Raw genomic sequence first — 20,191 nt, forward strand, 5'->3', positions numbered from 1 at the left:
CTGGAGAGAATGGGAGAGATTTTTCCATGATGCTCCTCTGCTGTTCATCTGTAAACACTCTCTGCCTTTTCAACGTTTCACTGCGGAGTGCTTCCATTTCAGGGACCCAGTCTCTGCTTCGCCTGTTTGTCCATATCAACAACACCGAGAGAAGTGTTTGTGTTTTCTCTTTATTCCTCCAGAGGTCAAGCCAGGAGTTCAGAGGGCCTGGAGGCTGACATTCCCAAGAAGTCAGGGCAGTGCTCCGCACAGCCTTCTTCCCCAGGAACAGAGAGGGGCTCACGCATTTCCAGAGAATCAGGATGGGCCAGTGACACGACCACAGAGTTCTAATGTGCCCAGTCTGGCACCACTGCCAAGAACTTGCGAGATTAACCCAGGCCTGGCCCACGATGTGTTTACAGTCATCGCAGGGGTAACCTGGCCTCTTGCCTGCTCCAACATTCTCCTGTTTACCTCTCTGCCCGCTCTCCTGAGGAGTCAGAAGGCCACTGAAAAACGCAGTGCTTATCCTTTATTTACGTCCAGTGGGACCACAGTGATGTCTCCACTAATGGGCATGGCCAGGGCAGACAGACTGCCTGGGGGCAGCATGTGATTTTATTCACACACACACACACACACACACACACACACACACACGTACCATCTAAATACTGATAATTTTATTTCAATATTTCTGTTTTAAGGAGGTCAGACCCTGCGACTAGCTTGAGTAACATTACTGGCTCTGCAATGAAGTGAAGTTTCTTCCTCTGTCCTCAGACGTGGGCCCCGAGGGCACCCTGGGCAAGGGGCGAGCACAGGCCTCCACCCGCGGGGGACAGTCACACTGCCAGTGGCACTATTTGTGCTTATGGTCTTAATGGAGGGAGGGAAATGGCTTTAAACTGGTCAACGCTCTGAGTCCTTAAAACACACGTGCAGAAGCACAGGGCTGTTTTGGGATAGCCATATTCCCAGCCAGAGAGGGGAGCACACCATATTCTTACCAGATTTTAAAAGAGGAAGAAAATACTAAGTCTGCTGCTCAGGCAGCAGGCTTGAGAATGAGTTTCTGTTATTCTCAGTCCCTTCTGTTTCCTCATACTTGGTCTGGGTGAGGGGGGCCAGTTTCCACCGAGGCCAAGGTCCCGTCTCTGGCTGAGCTGTCTGGCTCCGGCTCCTCCGCAGAAGCTCCAGAGATGGACGAGATGGACGGGCTCATGGATTTGGCTCTGCTGCCCCCCAGCTGGGTGCCAGGGGGAGGGCGGGCAGGAAGGGCGGTGGCAGGACCCTGGAGCATGGGCTGCGGTGGTCCTGGTCCTGGATGCCTGGAGGGCTGTCCTCCTCAGCCCCTGAAGCCACCTGGCGGCTCATTGACAACTGTCTCTCCACATCTGTCACCTGCAGCTGCTGGCTGGCCGAGGGCAGGAAGCTGGCTGGTCACTGGGCAACGGGATGGTGACACCGGGGAAGAAACCATCCTCACTTCCTGGAAGACTGGCTGCCTGGAGAAGAAAATCCAGGCAAGCTGCCAGCACCAGGCCGGTCTCAGCACAGAGCCTCCTCTGTCCCACACAAGCCCTTCTTTCAACAGGCTCCGTGCAAACAGAGCGCCCAGAACCTTCCCTCCCGGGTCACCTGCTCTGCGCCCAGGGCCTGAGTCGGGCGGCCACGCTCCTTCTTTACAGGAAGCAGGCTGCCCGGTGCGGGGACTCAGTGAGTGTCGCTGGCCGCGCGCCTGTGTCTGTTGAGGCCGAGGGACGCGCATCTGCTGCTACCCGCCCCGTGCGCCGGGCAGCCCGTCAGCGGCCGGGTGCTGCCACCGTGGTTACGAGAGCAGGGGCGCCCGGCCTGGTGCAGCCCGGAGGCCGGGCAGGGATGGGCAGCCTGCCGGCCCCTCTCCTGGCCGCGCCCCCCCCCCCCCGCCCCCCGGTACTCGCCGGCGTTTCCTCCGGACCTGTGTGCGGAAGCACTGCGGTGGGGAGGCCAGGCTGGGGCCCCGCGTGTGTTTCCCCGGTTGGCCAGAGCGCCCAGGGCCGCGTCGGGAAGGGAAGGGGCGGCTCGGCCACAGGCCTGCTTACATCCTGAGAGTGACTGATTTTGTGCCGCTTGACGTTCTTTTGTTCGGTTTCTCTTTTGTTTTCCCTTATTTTTAGTAAAGCCCTTTAGAAAGTTACGGGCTCAGTTGGGGGGTGGGGGGGGGTGGTCAACTAGCCGATGGGCAGGGGACAGAGAAGCAGTCTTTACCGCTAGCAAAAGGGCGGGAGGGGGGCCCCAGGGACAGAGGGGGGCCCTTGGACCCTCCCCACCCTCGGTCCCTCGGGCGGCCCCTCCGCCCAGCCTGCGAGGAAGCACCTGCTTCTGTCTGATTTCGAGGCCGCCCTGAGCAGCTGCTGGCTGCTTCCCACCAGAAGGCCGGCTCGGATTTCGGGGTTGACCCGCGAGCCCCACGCGGGGGGATCTTGTCTCTGAACGGCACTGCCCGGAGGTTATCATTCCGCCCGCTTGTGTGTGAGCCGCTGAGGCCAAGGGCAATTTCATAAACAGAAAGATGAGTGAAGAACCGGTCCCTGTGGCAGAGGAAGCGGCCGGCTAGGGCCCTGGTCCTGCGCGGAGGGGAAGCGGGCCTTGGCCCGGTGGGCACGGAAGGGGCACGAGTCCGATGCGGAAGGCCAGCGCCCTTCCCTGCAGGCTGACTTACTTTGCAGGCTCCTCGTGGCGGACGCCATGGAGCCGGGGCGGCTGGCCTGCTGGGGGCCACACGAGGAGAAATGAGGGGCCAGAGCCGATGCCTTGGCCTTGGGTGGGTTCAGGTCCAGGATCTCCGGGCTGCAGGGGGCCCGGGGCTTGTAGGCGAAGCCTGGTGTAAACTCCCTGGAACAAAACGTGCAATCTGAAGTCACAGGAGGAAGGAAGGACTCCCCTTTCCAAGCACTAATAGATGCCAGGCAGGCACTGTCCTGGGCATGGGGCGGGGGTGAGGGAGAGCAGGGCACACAGAGGCATAAATCCTTGCCCCATGGAGCTCGCGTCTTAGGGCAGGAGGGAGATGATGAAAGAGAAATCAATGCTAAGGAGGAAATGAAGCAAGGAAGGGGTATAGGGAACTTGGGAGAGTATTAAATTGTGAGATCGAATGGCCAGGAAAGCTGTGGCTGGCAGAGTAATGGTCCCCAGTTAGGTCCATGTCCTACTCCCTGGAACCGTACATGACAAAAGGGAATTAAGTCTGCAGATGTAAGATTATCCTAGATTACTGGGGTGGGCCCAAGGTAATCACAAGGGTCCTTAAGAGTGGGAGAGAGGCAGAAGAAGAGAGTCAGAGGAACAGGTATGGCCACGGAAAAAAGGCACAGAGACGCAACGCTGCTGGCTTGAAGGATGGTGGAAGGGGCCACGAGCCAAGGAGGGCATGAGGCCTCTAGAAGCCAGAAAAGACAGAAAAGAGATTCTTCCCTAGACCTCCGGAATGTAACCTGTCCAGTGGACACCTTGATTCCAGCCCACTGAGACCCATGTAGGACTTCTAACCTAGGGAACTGTAAGATAATAAATTTGTGTTTGTTCAGGTAACTAAACGTGTGCTAATTTATCATAGCAATTGGAAAGTGATTTTAGATGGGGTAGCCCGAGAAGGCCTCAATGAGAAGGTGACTTTTAGCCCCCAAACAATCCTGTGAGGCAGGCATTACTACCCCATTTTTCAGATGTTAAAACTGAGGCTCTAAGTTCGTAAACTTTCCCAAGCTCACACACATAACAAGCAGTTAGTGAGGCCAAGATCCGAACCCCATCTGATCTAGACAGCCATCCTCCAGACGCCCTCAGAACCCCATCCCAATGGACCAGCTTCACAGAGACAGGAGCCAGCTTTCCTCCAGCGCCTGCAGCCACCCGCAGCTGGGGTTGGCGATGTGATTTCCCCGCCCAGCCCTTTGCTCTCTGGCTGTCACTGAGCTACATACATGCTCAACTCTTACTCCCACCTCGACTTCTGGGGCCTTTGCTATCTATGCGCCCATTTTCCGGACAATAACTCTGAAGACTGGAGTCCCGGGCTGTCACCCAGGGTTGTTGTCACCACTGAATGAGCCGATGTCAGCGCCAGCTCCGCTCCCGGCAGGCAGCAGGTGCTCCGACTCCAGCTTCCCTTCAATAAGTGGTTGTCTCAGCCTGCGGGCGGCACAGAGCGGCAGGTGCGCGGCAGGTGCACGGCAGGTACAGTGAGCTTGGCGAGTGAGGGGGTCCCCCCACTGCATCCCCCGGGACAGGGAGATGCTGACCGGCTGCAGGGCTGCCCAGTGGGCAGTGGGGAGTGTGTGTGTGTGTGTGTGTGTGTGTGTGTGTGTGTGTGTGGTGTGTGCTGGGGGCTGAAACCGAGGACTGTGGGAAGTGCAGGATCCAGTGGCCGGGAAGGAGGGTGGGGGGCCCAGAGGGGGCGCTCACTGGGAGGGCCTGGACCCTCAGTCCCGCTGTGCTGCTCTCTAGCTGCTGATGGAGAGTCAAGTCTGCTGACATTTTGGGAGCCTCAGTTTCCTCGCCTGGAAAAATGTTTTCTGTAGGACAGCTCTGAAGATAGCGTACCTGTGCTCCGGGCCCAGGTGTGGTAAGTGCCCCCTAAATGGGGGTTACGGCTCTGGGGAGTGAGACTCGGGAGGAAACTGCATAATTTTTGGATTCATTTCTATATGCCTCCTTTTTTTTTTTTTTACATTGAGAATCTATTACTTTAATAATCAGAAAAATAAAACTTAAATATCTGAAAAGTCTCCAAATTCAAATTTAGAAAAAGACTGGCATACACTACTATATATAAAATAGATAACTAATAAGGACCTACTGTAGAGCACAGGGGACTCTACTCAATACTCTGTAATGGCCTACGTGGGAAAAGAATCTAAAAAGGAGTGTATATATGTATACGTATAACTGATTCACTTTGCTGTACAGCAGGAACTAACACAACGTTGTAAATCAACTATATTCCAATAAAACAAAAAAAAGAGACTGGCATAAAAACCGCCCATACTTTAGACAAGAAATCTTTCATACCAGGTTGAAAAGGATAGAGGAGATTTAGCCCTATTACTTTTTTTTTAAAGTTTAATTTTTTTTCTTCAAAAAGAAATATTTATTTTTATGTCACTCATAATATTGTCCCTCCAGGTGAACTCCCTAAGAGCAGCAATTTGGTCTAGTTGACCTTTGATCCCCAGTGTCCAGCACAGTTTCTGAGCACCAAGTGCATTACCAGTGAATGAAAGAAAAGCAAAACGTTAGGGCAAAGGCGTCATAAATTCCGGTATATAGATCAGATGAAAGAGTACACAATCATTACAAATAATAAAGATGGGGGCTACTCAGGCATATGAGAGAGAATGGAATAAGGCTGAAAACAGAGCAATACAGAGTAGCATGTAAGTCTGACTGCAATTGTGTGAAAACAGGCATGCATTGCTGACACTTCTTACACATACAAAGAAGCTTTTTATAGGGGCTAGTGAGGTGGTTTTCCTTTAATATTATTTAGTTCAGGTGATTTTTTCTCCTATTTTGCTACTCCAATTTATATATATATATATATATATATATATATATATATATATATGTATTTTTCTTTTTTTGGCCTTGTGGCTTGTGGGATCTCAGTTCCCTGACCAGGGATTGAACCCGGGCCACGGCAGTGAAAGCCCGGAATCCTAACCACTAGACCACCAGGGAACTCCCTAATTTTGATATTCTTTATCATTGCTATTGCAGTAAAATATACATAACATAAAAATCTTGACCATTTTTAAATGTAGCCCCATTACACTTTAAGAAGGAATAATTGAGAGACACTAGTAAAAACTACTCAGGTGAGCACTGGAGCTATTCCCGGCAATGGTAATGGCAGAGGGTCAGCCCTGGGTTATCTGGGGATGTCGCATCACACGGTCATGGAACAGGGTGGCCAGATTTGGAGGAGCTAGACGTGCAGGCCCAGGACGGCTGGCCCGCTTCACCCCGTGGGGCCTTAGAGCCAGTGGGCAGCAAGGTCAAGTTGCAGGGTCAGAGGCAGCCAAGGTGAGTTGGCAAGAAGTGAAGGGAGAAAAAAGTCTGGGCAGCAGGGCTGGGAATCTATAACCTCCCAACCCAGGGCAACCAGGAAAGAGTCCCATCCTTTTTGGAGAGCAATTTGGCAATGCGTATGAATACCCTTATGTGCAGGTTAATTTTATGGGTCAACATTGCTGGCCCATGGCACCCAGGTATTTGATCAAATATCGTTCTGGATATTTCTGTGCAAGTGTTTTTTGGATGAGATTAACATTTCAATAGGTGGACTTTTTGTTTTGTTTTGTTTTGGCAGTGCTGTGCGGTTTGTGGGATCTTAGTTTCCCGACCACGGATTGAACTTGGGCCCTTGGCAGTGAGAATGCGGAGTCCTAACCACTGGACCGCCAGGGAACTCCTCATAGGTGGCCTTTGGGTAAAGCAGACTGCCCTCCAGAATGTGGATGGGTCTCATCTGATCACTTTTGGATTTTGGACTTGCCAGGCCTCTGTTACTATGGGAGCCGATTCCTTAAAAGAAATCTCTGTATAGACACACTTCCTGTTGGTTCTATTTCTCTGGAGAATCCTGACTGATACACCTTAAAAGGCAGCCTCCTCTCTGCCGTGGGACATGACCTTTGTTTGGCCAGGGCAGCGTTGCTGCTGGGGAAAGGGCACCCCCAGGCAGAGGCTCCCTCGGCTGGCTCTTCCCGTTGGCATTGGAGAAAGTGGCCCTTGGCAGACACCAGGGGGCCGCCCTTCGGCTTGGCAGGCACTCCCCCACCCCATGAGGTTCCCCAAACCACCTGGGGGGCTGCAGGAAGCGGCGGTGTGGACTGAGGGCGCTGGCCACTGTCACTGAACTCTGCAGGGATGATGGCATCAGGGCCCCCTGGAAAGGACTCTGTAGGAGGCGGGGATGGGCGTCTGTCGGTAAGGGTCAGCTTGGCCTCTGAGTGGCCCCTAGCCCCCTAATGCCCCAGAATGTTGAGCTCAGCAGTCTGGGCAGCTAGGAGCCAGAGCCAGGAAAGGGTGACGGTCTGGCAGCAGGTGGGGCCGGATGAGGGCAGAGCAGAAAAAGCACATGGATGGCAGTCACCTACGATTTAGAAAAAAGTAATCTGCTACAGGAACACATGGCGCTGGGTCCTAGTAAGAGGTAAACTTCAATATATTGGTAAATTGGGAGGTGGCCTGCAAGGTAGGCGATTACTTATTAGAGAAGCCTGGCCTGCTTATATTATCTCTGCTTATCAATAGGAACATTGTGTTGGAAGGGAGTAGCAATAAAAGGCTTCTGGAGATATTTAATCTTTACTTGTGTTTGGAATGCTGCTGAGTCATAATCCCACAGCTGAGATTCCCACGGCAGAGGATCCCGCGTCCCTTCAGTTTTCCGGAGGGAGCTACCGTCTGCATTAAGATACGAATGAAAGCACTCAGGGGTTCCCTAACTGGACTCTGCTCGTCAGGGTTCATAACTGGCTCTTGGTCATTGCTGTGGATATTTCACCTGGGCTACAACCAAGCCCAGAGGGGGGTGGGGCTGGAGAGAGAGAGCACGCCAGATGAGGGCAAATTTCACATGCGTACGTGTGTGCACGTGTAAATACGCAGCCACGCTACCCAGACTTCCCTGGCCTCCTGGTTCTTAGCTTGTAGTTTCTTGCTTTCTTCCTTTCTTCCTTCCTTCCTTCCTTCCTTCCTTCCTTCCTTCCTTCCTTCCTTCCTTCCTTCCTTCCTTTCCTTTCTTTCTTTCTTTCTTTCTTCTTTCTTCTTTCTTTCTTTCTTTCTTTCTTTCTTTCTTTCTTTCTTTCTTTCTTTCTTCTTTCTTTCTTTCTTTCTTTCTTCTTTCTTTCTTTCCTTCCTCCTTCCTTCCTTCCTTCCTTTTCTTCTTTCTTTCTTCCTTCCTTCCTTCTCCCTTCCCCCTTCCCTTCCCTTCCCTTCTCTTCCCTCCCTCCCTCCCTCCCTCCCTCCCGTCCTCTCTCTCTCTTTCTTTCTTTCTATTAATTTTTATTGGAGTATAGTTGCTTTACAGTGTTGTATTAGTTTCTACGGTACAGCAAAGTGAATCAGCTATATGTATACGTATATCCCCTCTTTTTTGGATTTCCTTCCCATTTAGGTCACCGCAGAGCACAGAGTAGAGTTCTCTGAGCTCTCATTAGTAGGTTCTCACTAGTTATCCATTTTATACATAGTATCAATAGTGTATATATGTCAGTCCCAATCTCCCAATTCATCCCACCCACCCCCTTTCCCCCCTTGGTGCCCACACGTTTGTTCTCTACGTCTGTGTCTCTGTTTCTGCTTTTAGCTGGAGGCACCGCACGTGTCATCATGAGCTGTCATATATCCTTTGGGGACAAATGTGAGGAGGGAAAAGCATACATGTGGGCATATGTAAAATCTCTTTCTTCCTTATTTTTTAAAAGCCACAGTACATGTGGCTGGACAGGAGCTTTGACCCTGCTTGCTTCCGATCTGGGTCTGCACTGGTGGATGTCTGTGCGGCAGTGAGAGCTCCACCCGGAGCAGCCCACTGCCCTCGGGCCACCCAGAGGGAGCGTCCGGGCAAACGCCCTCCCCGTCGGGCTGGGCTCCTCTGCAGGACTGTGTGCCAGCACCGCGCAGAGCGGGGCGTCCGCAGATGGCTGGCGGCCGACGGGTCGGCAAGGCCACGTGACAGTCTGGGCAGCAAGGCCCCTCACCTTCCCGGAGGTGACGGCTGGAAAGCAATGCTGCACGTTCCAAGGTGCAGGTCAGCCCCTCCAGGTCTGGGCTGACAGATTTCCTGGGGGAGGGCCTTGGCTCTTCTTGGGATAAATGCTTTTTATAAAAAAAAATGCATTTTCACAGCCTGGTTAACAGCTACTCAAAGCTAAGCGGATAGAAAAAAGAAAAGGAGAACTTGGCTTTGGGGAGGTGTGGGATGGTGGGGTCTGAACATTTTTACTCCTGGCTTTTCCAGGAAGGCAATTGCACAGCAAGACCAGTTGCTGGAAGCCACAGGGCTGCAATCATCTTTACACCACCTCAAAGTTGGGGCTAAGCAACGAGGGCTATCATTCTGTCTACCAATGACCCACGCCCAGAGCTCCAGGGCCTTCCTTCTGCCGCAAGCGAGGGCCCACCCAGCCAACTCCTCTTCCAGGGCCAGGGGCTGCCCTCCCCCCTACAGACCGAGAGAGAGGAGTTGTCAAGCCAGACAGAGAGCCACTCTCTCTCCCTTTCTCCTGAGGATCCATCCATCGCCTATTTTGAGCGCCTGCTCTGGGCCAGGTGTGGGAACACAGGGACCAGCACCCCGCTCGTGGCCTCTGTCTTTGAGGAGAGCGGGAGACAGTCACGGAGCACGTGACCACACAGTGAGCCTCGGGCTCACCATCTTTTACGCCCTCGGCCCGGTAGAGACATCCAGGACTGCCCCCCTCCCCGGTGCAGGTCCCAAAGTCCTTCCTGCTCATCGCCACACAGCAGGAAAGAAAGGTGCAGGGTCACTGCCTGCCCCAGTGGGTGCCGGCTCTGCTAGGGCTTCTGCCGGTCATCTCTTGACTCCCCGGCCACTTCTGCAGGGGGTGGGTGGCTTCAGGCCTCGGGGACCTGGAATGCGGGCCCTCCCACTGCTTCACCCAGCTCCCCGAGGCCCCGCTGCTGCCAGAGCTGCTGATCTGGGCCAGTCGGCCGTGACCACAGCTGAGGTTACGGTGACCCTGTAGACACAGTAAGGGAAGTCCTTCCCTGTTCTACGGGAAGGTGGGGCGCGGGAGGCCTGTCCAGTCACCATGGCAGGATCCCTCTACTTCAGAGACTGCAGGCGTACTCATGTTCACCATGACTCTAGCCCAGTGTTTTAGTGCAGGAGCTTGGCTTGTCTATGGTGACACGCTCAGCCGGCAGGGCGCCTGTGACCAGGAGGAAGTGGTGGGCGGCGGTCGGGAGACAGGCTGGGTCTGAGTCCAGAGCCGGGCCCCTCCCCCTGAGCAGGCTTCCTCCGATCTGAAAGAAGGGGCCTGTGAGAGATTAAGAAAAACAGTCCTTTCTAGATCCTAAAGAATCCCTAGTAACCCATCAAGTGCCAGTTTGTGCTCGTTTGGTACAGAGGGAGAGAAAATTACTTTTATTTTCTTCTTGGAGGGCCAGTTTCGGTTTCAGGAAGCTGACATCCGAGCCAAACCATCTTACTGATCTCGTTCTTCACCTTTCTCCCCTCCAAAGCAAACTGCTAAGATATAGGACACCAACCTCAAATTACTTCTAATCACAAACCCTCCCAAACATGTTTCCCTATCAGTTCTTAAAACTAGTCTCTTGGGCATGTTTGTAAATTTTTCTCTCCTTCCGGTCTGACAACTGATAATTCTCAGGAGGCAGGTCCCTCCCCTTGGGCTCTGAGGTTATCAAGCGTGGTGACCACACTCCCCTGTGAGGATCTCAGAACCGCACTTCAGGCCGCAGCGAAACGCTCCTTTGCTTCCATCGTCAGAGGCTGGGCCTCAGAGGAGCCTTCCCAGGATACCTCCCCATCCCTACCTGGTGGTCTCGCCACTGTCCAGGGCATAGGGCACCTCCCTAGGCTGGCTTGGGCCCCCCGCTGGGGGCAGGTGAGGCTCTCCCTGACGTCCTGCTGGCAACCACTCTCCCGACTTGGCGTCGATGGCGGCTGGGGAGGAGGAGAGAGAGCTCAGTTGACTTCTGCTCTGGAAGCTCTTTGAGGATGATCTTTACTGGGCTGGGCCCTGAAGTCGAGAAAAGCACACACCCCGGGCCAGTCCCTCACGGCTCCCCGGCGCCTATGGATGGGGACTTGTTTACTTGTGCAGCTTGGGACCTTTCCCAAGATGGCCACTTGATGTACTTATAACCTGAGGGTGCAACAGGCATGCTCTGGCTGGAACACACGAAGCGCAGAGAAGGACAGACCAGCGGCCCTGTTGCCTTCCACACTCCCACTGCCTCTCAGGGAAAAGCCAACAAAAGCCAGAATTGTCTCCTGGGCCCCTGCTTGGCGCTGATGCACAGTGGCCCAGAGGCACACTGAAAAACTCTTCGTGTTTATTTGAAATTCAAGTTCACCTGGGTGTCCTGTATTTTTATTTGCCAAATCTGGCAACCCCAGAGGTGGGGCTCTCTTCGCCCTGTGCTGCCCCAGGATCCTTCAGGCCTGAATCCCTGTCTTCCCCCAGGGGCAGGAACCTCCATAATACCACCTAGCAAGGACAAGGCCACCTAGGTCACCCCAAGATCACAGGGAGTGATGGGAGAAGTCCCAGATGACACTGCCGTGGATGCCTCCTAAGGGTCTGGGGACGGGCCTGTTCTGTATTTCAAATGACGTGGACCCCTCTTTCTCCAGCCCTGCTTCTCCTCTTCTTGTTCTACAGCCAAAGGGGTCCATGTCACCATCAGAGCAACACTGTGACACAGTCTGGATTCACTGCTTCCTTAATCCAAGCTCCTTTCAGCTCTTTCATTTAAAAAAAAAAAAAAAAGTCTCTCTAGCACCTTTGCAATGTGGCCTCTGCTTTATCTTAAATATAAAGAATCTTCTCTACCTAAACAGACATGTCTCCAAAGAAGACGTACAGATGGCCAACAGACACATGAAAAGATGCTAAACATCGCTAATTATTAGACAAATGCAAATTAAAACTACAATGATATACCACTTCACACCGGTCAGAATGGCCATCATTAAAAAGTCTCTAACAAATGCTGGAGAGGGTGTGGAGAAAAGGCAATCCTCCAACACTGTTGGTGGGAATGTAAGTTGGTGCAGCCACTATGGAAAAAAGAATGGAGTTTCCTCAAAAAAACTAAAAATAGAGTTGCCATATGGTCTAGCAATTCCACTCCTGGGCATATATCCAGACAAAACTATAATTCAAAAAGATACATGCACCCCTATGTTCATAGCAGCATTATTTACAATAGCCAAGACATGGAAACAACCTAAATGTCCACTGACAGATGAATGGATAAAGAAGATGTGGTACATATATACCATGGAATACAACTCAGCCTTAAAAAAGAATGAGATAATGCCATTTGCAACAGCATGGATGGACCTAGAGATTATCATACCCGGTGAAGTAAGTCAGAAAGAGAAAGACAAATACCATACTTCTATGGTACAAAAACACATACTCACTTATATGTGGAATCTAAAATATGACACAAATGAACTTATCTATGAAACAGAAACAGACTCACAGACATAGAGAACAGACTTGTGGTTGCCAAGGGGGAGGGGAGTGGGGGAGGGATGGATTGGGAGTTTGGGGTTAGCAGGTGCAAACTAGTATATATAGAATGGGTAAACAAGGTCCTATTGTATAGCACAGGGAACTATATTCAATATCCTGTGATAAACCATAACGGAAAAGAATATAAAAAAGAATATATGTATATATATATATATATATATATATATATATATATATATATATATATATAACTAAATCACTTTGCTGTAGAGCAGAAATTAATACAACATTGTAAATCAACTATACTTCAATTAAAAAAAAATCTTCCCTGCAGGTTTCCTCAAATCCATAGCAAGGGGGCACAGCTTTGACTTCCAGATAACTGTCTTTTGACCCAAACAAGGACTCTGTTTCTGGTATGGAACCCAATGGGTGGCTTTATTTACAGTCCACATTGGACAGTCTCCACCCAGAAGTGGGACTAGAATTTCAGCCTTCTCTGATCTGCTCTTCAGTGGACAACTGGCCTGCTTGTCTGTGCTCTCTGCTCAATGGGCTTACAGTAAGTCCCCTACATACGAACCTTCAAGTTGTGAACTTTTAAAGATGTGAACGTGCATTTGCATGTCCAATCACGTAAGTTAGTTCACGTCTCTGGCGTACATTGCCATGTGCGTGCATCCTCTACAAATGGTTGCAGCAGCCATTCAGAATGCAATCTGGTGCTACCGGGTCATCTATGATGAGAAAAAAGAGCTACTACCCAGATGTCACTGGATCGTTTTTTCAAGAGGGTAGACAGAATTGAATCCAGCAAGGAACCAGAACCTGTGCCATCAACGTCAGGCATGAGTGAAATTGCACCTTGCCCTCCGTCTCCTATTGCTGATGACCCTTCAGCTCTACCATCTCCCACCTCCTCTCCCTCCTCCAGTCAGTAACTCTTCTTGCCTGTTCACTCGATGCCAGCCCCTGTATGCCAGCTGTTGTACTGTACTACTGTACTTTTCAAGATACCGTACTGTAAGATTAAAGATGTTTTCTTTATTTTTTGTTTGTTTTTTATGTATTATTTGTGCGAAAAGTATTATAAACCTATTACAGTACAGTACTATGTAGCTGATTATATTAGTTATAATTAGTTATATTAGTTATTAGTATATTAGTTAGTTGGGTACCTAGGCTAACTTCGTTGGATTTACGAACAAATTGGACTAACGAACGTGATCTCAGAACGGAACTCGTTCCTATGTAGGAGACTTAACTGTTTCATAAAGCCCAGGGGACCAGATTTGGGTGTGTGAAATAATAGTTGAGTGGAGCCACACATGAGTGCTGAGCTACACACGGAAAATCCCATGAGAGTTAATGTTGTTACAAGATGGTGCCCAGGGGTAGGCAGCCCTCCAGGATCAGGAGCTTTCCCCGGCCGCTGGTGGTGGGAGACAGCTGGCAAAGCCCTCTGGCAGGAGGGAGGAGGCGCCAAACTGGGCTCTCCGGAGACCCTCTGAGGTCTTCTCGGTTCAGTCACCAAGCAGCAGCCACTCCTCCCTCTTTGCCTATTCCCTCTGCTTAGGCCACACTACAGACTTTCAGAGCACCCCCTGTGGCACCCCCACCCCCCCAAAAAAAAAACAGCTCCACTGAAAGAGCTGGGATCTGGGAGGAGAAGGGCAGCGCGTGCGTGCACCTGAGGCTTCCTGGGACAACCACTGTTTTCCTACCTGTTAATCCATTTCAAACAGGGCTGGCATTGTCCCTCCAAGGTCCACTGACAAGGCATGTGATTTTGATACCCCAGTTTTGGTTGATGGGGAAATGAGAATAACTTGCCTCAGGCCAATATCATGCAACATTCTAAGTCACATTCTTGGCTTATTTTTCTTGGGAACTATTTCCTTTTGGCTCTGTGGGGCTGAGTCCTTTGCTTAAAAATAACGTACTTTCTGGGCCCGCATTCAACCGATCAAGCCATTTGAGGATCCCGCAGGTTCCTCATCATGAGTCCTGCCTTCAGTGTTGACTGAATGCACAGGTGTGAAGGGGTGTCCTGAACAAACCCGACGTGTGGGCCGTGGTGCTGGGTTCCCACGGGTCTCGAGGTGTTAATTCCCAGCATGAGTGCAGCCAGACTCAGTAGCAAGTCACGTGTGAGGGGACCTGTGGGGAGTGGCCAGGCGAGGCCAGAATGGGATGTGGGGTGGGGGGGACAAGGTGAGCAGCAGCAGAGATGGGGAAGAAAGGGCTGGAGGGGTAGGACTGGACGGACGGTAGGGTCAAGAGGAAGTCAGATCAGCTCTTGTCAGGGAAGGAGTGAAACCGGAGACGGCGAGGGTCAGGACGGCCCCGCTGCCCACTGCTGTCCTCTCCTTCCCTCAACCGTGGCACTCAGTCCCAGATGCAGCCTCAGAACCAGCCTCAACACAGCATTCCAAGCACATCGCCTGAAGCCTGTTTGCCCGCAACCTCACACGGAGGCTGAGAAGAGGAAGGGATGGCGGTGGCGAGACAGGATGGGGAGCTGGCACTCGTCCACGGATGAGGCGAGGGCCGGGGTGGCTGCAGCTGGGCAAAAGGAAGGAAGCACAGAATCTACACCAGAGACGGAATCCACGCTCATTAAATGACCCCGGGAAAGCCGATGACCCGGACGCTTGGCTTCTCCAAGGGGAGAACTTTTGTCAAGTAAAAGGATTGTAAAGGAGAACCACGGGTGCTGGCCTGAGGTGGAGAGACGGCCTGGGGGTCGGGGGAGAGATTAACATGCCTGGTGTCTGCAGGGGGGGCAAGGGCGGACCGGGGGTCAGTGTAGCGGAGTGCACCGAGGCGGTAGGGCAGTAGATGGGCTCCCAGCCAGACCTGAGCGAACAGGAGCAGGTGGAGGATGGGACCCGAAAACTACGGCCTCAGGGTTCACAGCAGGCTCGTGGGTGCACCCGACAGCGTGACTGGGCCCGTCTGGAGGGGCTGGTGAGCAGCTGCTGCCTCCGCAGGGAGAGGCGCTGGGAACGGCTGATAATCACAGGGATGGGTGCCCATTGCTTTCCTGCAAGGAACCAGACCCTGCCAGGGCCAAAAGCAATTGTGCTCGAAACTAACAAGAACGTCTACATCACCAGCTGCCACTCAGCCGCCTCTGTCCCTGACAACCGCAAGTGCCTCCACCCTACAGGTAATAAATAATACCATGACAAATCGTTCCAAAAGATAGGACCACACTTATAATCGGTGCAAGACAGAGGGCCACCCTGGTGGTCATTTGGGTCAAACAAGGACGTTACTGATAAATAAGTTTAGCCTAAATGCAACTTTTTGGAAGTCCAGGCCTAGAGAACTTGAAATCATTTTAAACTCAATGGCATTAGGTCAAATTGGCAAAAATTGTTAGACCACCTAAAACCTCCACCCCGGCAGCAGAGATCTCTGGATAAATTATTGAGCTAATCGTCTTTTAGAGAAGGCATATTAATGTCTGCAGCTCTAACAAAACACATGTAAAATGACAGATGATCAAAGCTGGCAAAACCTTTAAAACTGCTTATAATCAAGAGATCCTCTCCTGGGGTAACCAAATAACCTGGCTTTCTTCTGGCGCTGTGACAGGTCTATTGTTCTGAATTGGATATCAGAAGCATTTGAATCCAACTGTGAGCAGATTATAAAAGCTCGCAGATGTTTCTCATACTGGAATCTGACCTGCTCCTCTGTTGTTTTTCTATTTGAATGGATATTAGAGTCTTATCTGATCTGTTCATATCTTTTTTAATTTCCTCTTGAAAATTAAAAAAAAAACTTTGTACATTTCTAATTCAAAGCACATATATTTTTTCTGGCATCTAAAAACTACATTTATCCCCCATCAGTCTCTGATGAACTCAACTGGGTACTTCAAAATGTGTTTGGATCCCACAGTAGTTTTTGCTCCTAGCCGCACATTTCTGACTCAATTCAGCCTTCTAACACGTGGTTGACCACCTCGGCGCCAGAGTTCGGGGCACCAAAGTTTTGGTCAAAGATCTACATCGTTCTGAGAGTCCTACTTAAAAATCTCACATTAAACACAGCTTCCCCAGTCAGAAACCTTGCTCAGATAGCTTGCAGATGTGAGCACTGGACACAGTGCTCTGAGAGAAGGGGGTCTAGAGGAAAAGCCCACGGTCAGGTCTGGCTGTGTGGTTGCAAGCCTGTGGGCCTCTACCACGCGGGGCAGTGGCTGAGATCAGAGGGCTTCTCGGGAGCAGGTGGGAGGCCAAGGCCTTTCTGGGTCTGTAACTGCCGCTGCTTCATAAGATTCTAGGCATCACCAGTCCCAGAGCTGCCCCCAGGTCCAGAGCTGCCCCCAGTCCCAGAGCTGCCCCCAGTTCCAGAGCTGCCCCCAGTCCCAGAGCTGCCCCCAGTTCCAGAGCTGCCCCCCACATGCTGCCAGTACGCTTACATGAAGAGGAAGTGCAAGGCTCGGGAGCACCAGGCATGACCCCCTTGCAGACTGGAAGGTGGGCATTTGGCAGAGACGGGAGGCAGCTGTTTCTGGAATGTTTGGCCATCTGGGGAGAGATGGGATGGTCTTCCAGCCTGGAGGGAAAAAAGAAAAACAGCAATAAATACAGATAGGAGATATTTGACTGCTGACTACTGTGTAGCGTCACAAAAAAATACAGGAAGTGGAAGTACCTGAAAGTCTTTTGTTAAACTGATATTAGCAGATATTGAATCTCTTTAAGAAATAGGAAGTGCCCTTACCTCACTCTTGTTAGCTCTTATAAATTTACAGTGAAACATGGCTATTATTTTTCTAACACACAATTGGATCTTTTGGCTTTGGGTGACACGGGAGCATGACATTTCAACCAAACAATTTAAAGTATCAATCTTCTGGGCTTTCTTCCAAGGATGAAGCAGATTAGCAAAGGGATGAATTCAGTCAGAAAAGACGTGACAACAAGAGTTAGGCAGGAAGAGGACTGGGGAAGAGCTTGCTCTCTGGAACACTATCAGTGGTGCGTGCAGTGTCTAACGCTGGCACCTGGGTCGATGGAGACTCATTCGCCCAGCAGACATGCAGTGGGCGCCTGCGAGAGACAGCGGGCCTGGGCAAGCACATCACAGAGAGGTAAGTAGGACGTGGGGTGGCATCTCCGGTCAGCCTTCACAGCAGATGCCCAGGAAGGTTCTGCAGATGCCCAGGAAGGTTCTGCAGATGCCCAGGAAGGTTCTGCAGATGCCCAGGAAGGTTCTGCAGCGTGCGCGCAGCAGCACAGCACTCACTCCCCTTCAACGGGGAGATACCAGCCACCTGCTCCAGCAAGGGCTTAGTGGGGACACACCACGGCAGGCTCGTCCCCCCTCTGTCTAGGGTTGCGCCCCATGAAACGGCTGTTCTTGAATGTCAGTTCCAGCAGCAAAGACAAGCAGACACCTAACTGCCATGCGGGGCAGAAAAGCCTGTGTGTGTGTGTGTGTGTGTGTGTGTGTGTATGTGTGTGTGTGTGGTGTGTGTGTGTGTGGTGTGTGTGTGTGTGTGTGTGGTGGGTGTGTGTATGTGTGTGGGTGTGGGTGTGGGGGTGTGTGTGTGTAAGAGAGAGACAGACAGACAGACTCAGCCGGTCTTGAACTCTGAGCTGGGGTTTGTCAGGGGCCCAGAGACGGAACATTTCCCGGCAGAGGCAGCAAGCACCATGAAAGGGCAGGGCAGGATGGAGCAAGAGGAGGCAAAAAAAAAAAAAAAAAAAAAAAAAGCACATCTGTACGCTGCTTTGTTACAGAAAGATTTTAGTGCACTCAGAAATGCAGGCTGGAGGGTACAGAGTGTCCTGGGGAGCTTGGGGCTTCGCGGGCTGAGGTTGGGGGGTGTCAATTAAGAAGGACCTGGTTGGCCAGGATTTGACTGGATTTGGTCCCTGGGGGAAACAGGAGTCACGGCAGTGAGATTCCATGACGATGTGGTAGACAGAGCACAGTGCCGGTGGTCGTGGGGGGTGCGCCGTGGCAGGCAGCATGGCCTGGAGGCTCCGCCCAGCCCGGGGAGGAAGAAATTGCTCAGGAAGGCAGAGAGGAGGGGCCAGAGCCAGGAGAGCAGGTGGGGGGGGGAGGGCTGGGCCCCCGGGGTGGGATCCTCCTCGGTTGTCTGGGGGTATTAATGCCACTCCCTGAAGCAGGGGGCTCAGAAGACTGTGGTGTTCATCCGGAAAAGGCTGAAGTTGGGGTGCTGTGAGGACACATCAAGCACTTGGGGGGGGGGCAAGTCTGGGCTGGAGGGAGAGACTTGGGTGTCAGCAGCGTGTAAGGGAAACCAGAGAACCAGCAGGATGGGATGGGGTCCTTAACAGGGGCCTGCAGGACACAGTATTTTAGGAGGAAGAGGGTTGAGAGTCGGGGGACCAGCCCACAGCGGCCGTGGGATGGAGGTGGGAGAACTCCCCGGGGGTGGTCAGTGGGGCAACCGCCAGAGTGTCCTCTGGGCTTGGAAACTGGGAGGTCACCTGTGGCGGTGGAAACATTAACTTGCAGACGTCACCGCCAGACCACGTGGGCTGTGAAGGGAGAGGAGGATGGGCAGGGAAGGAGCCAGAGGGCAAGAGGGCGAGGGAGGCCTGGAGACATGGAGCCTGGTGAAAGGCCTCGGGAAAGAAGGCAGCGAGGGAGGTGGAAGATGGAGCAAAAGAGGTGCTAAATGAGGTTGCAACGTTTGGGCAGTGCCAGAGGAGAGGGGATCTAGGGGCCGCAGAGGGTGAGGTCTGGCCGAGGGGAGGTGGGAGGGAGGCGCCCGTCCGATGCTGGGTGATGGAGGGTCCTGCGTTACACAGGGGCGACTGTATTCGTTATTTTCAACCTTTCTTTTCTTGGTTTTAAAACCAGTGTTTATCATGAAAAATTAGGAAAATATATAGAAAATACAGAATGTCCTGCTAGACACAATCCCTATTAACATTTGATATCTTTCACTCTTTTTAAAATGCAAATATATACTTTAAAAACCAACTTGGGATCACTGTATGTGGCCAGCAGGCTAGATCCACACTATTTTATAATTTGCTTTTTCACTTAGCAACGTCTTGGGAGGCTCTTTCCATGAATTAAATATTCTTCTGAAATGTTACTTTCAATACTATTTTATGTGGATAATAATTTAACCCGCTTCCTACTTTGGGCATTTAGATTATTTCTCATTATATAAGTAATGCTTCAATAAATACCCTTGTGTTTATGTTTATGTGTGTGTGTGTGTGTGTGTGTGTGTGTGTGTGTGTGTATCTGTCAATATCTGATTACTTCTCAGTATAAATCCTTGGAGTGGGATTACTGACTCCGAAAGTACTAGTGTCTGGAATGTGTGTAATGCATGTTGTCAGAGTGTCCCCGAGATCACTGAGATTCTTGATTTATCTACACTTCCGGCATCACTGGGTTATCAGAGGGCGCTGGTTGTGCATGGAGAGTCATGTAACCTTTTTAAAGAAGCTGACCTGAAGATGCTGTTAACTTTGTGCTGCCAGCCTGCGGGGAACCCCTACACTCTGTCATCACCTACTTACCGCGTAACAGCCGCTGTCTTTCTCCCCTACTAGGTGGCTTGCTCTGTGTGCTCCTGAGGGCAGGAATCACATCGTTTATTTTTGCACCCCTAGCAACTGGCACACAGAAGTGTTATAAATTTTGTTAAATTGTTTGTTAAATTGGCCTGATGGACAGAGCTGGTGATGGGGCAATTGCTTCGTTAAGAGTGGGAAGGTCCATCATTTCAGGAAAATGAGGTGCCCTCATTCCTGGCAGGGACCACTTCCACAAGTCAGGGGACAGCCACATGTGCTCCCCAGGCACGGAAAAATGTCCTCTTTTTGTCTCCATGAGGTAGAACATTTCACCTAAGAATTAACTGTGCCCATTGGTTATATCTTGTATTTATTAGATCCCCTTTGCCCTTATTCCTGATTAAATATGCTTATCTTATTGTTGCCTCTCTG

The 20,191-nt window shown here is 51.4% G+C and overlaps 1 protein-coding gene across 13 annotated transcripts in view; it reads right to left on the reverse strand.

Annotated features, from left to right (window-relative positions):
• Positions 1-317: 317 nt before the first annotated feature.
• The window catches only part of ARMC9 (armadillo repeat containing 9), a 156,239-nt gene continuing 136,365 nt past the window's right edge, over positions 318-20,191 (reverse strand). For 3 of the 13 annotated variants that reach the window (XM_068544238.1, XM_068544237.1, XM_068544239.1), the window contains 4 exons: positions 16,666-16,802; positions 10,558-10,687; positions 2,687-2,859; positions 318-1,513 (listed from right to left, as the gene is read on the reverse strand). In XM_068544238.1, coding sequence (XP_068400339.1) covers positions 1,383-1,513; positions 2,687-2,859; positions 10,558-10,687; positions 16,666-16,802 — 571 coding nt within the window. In that variant the 3' untranslated portion in view covers positions 318-1,382. Of the gene's footprint in view, positions 1,514-2,686; positions 2,860-9,794; positions 10,038-10,148; positions 10,250-10,557; positions 10,688-16,665; positions 16,803-20,191 lie in introns of those variants that run through there. The other 10 variants (XM_068544236.1, XM_068544245.1, XM_068544243.1 and 7 more) reach the window with 10 other exon arrangements.

The sequence above is a fragment of the Eschrichtius robustus genome, chromosome 5 (genome assembly GCF_028021215.1).
Source record: "Eschrichtius robustus isolate mEscRob2 chromosome 5, mEscRob2.pri, whole genome shotgun sequence".
In the NCBI taxonomy this organism is placed as follows: Eukaryota; Metazoa; Chordata; class Mammalia; order Artiodactyla; family Eschrichtiidae; genus Eschrichtius; species Eschrichtius robustus.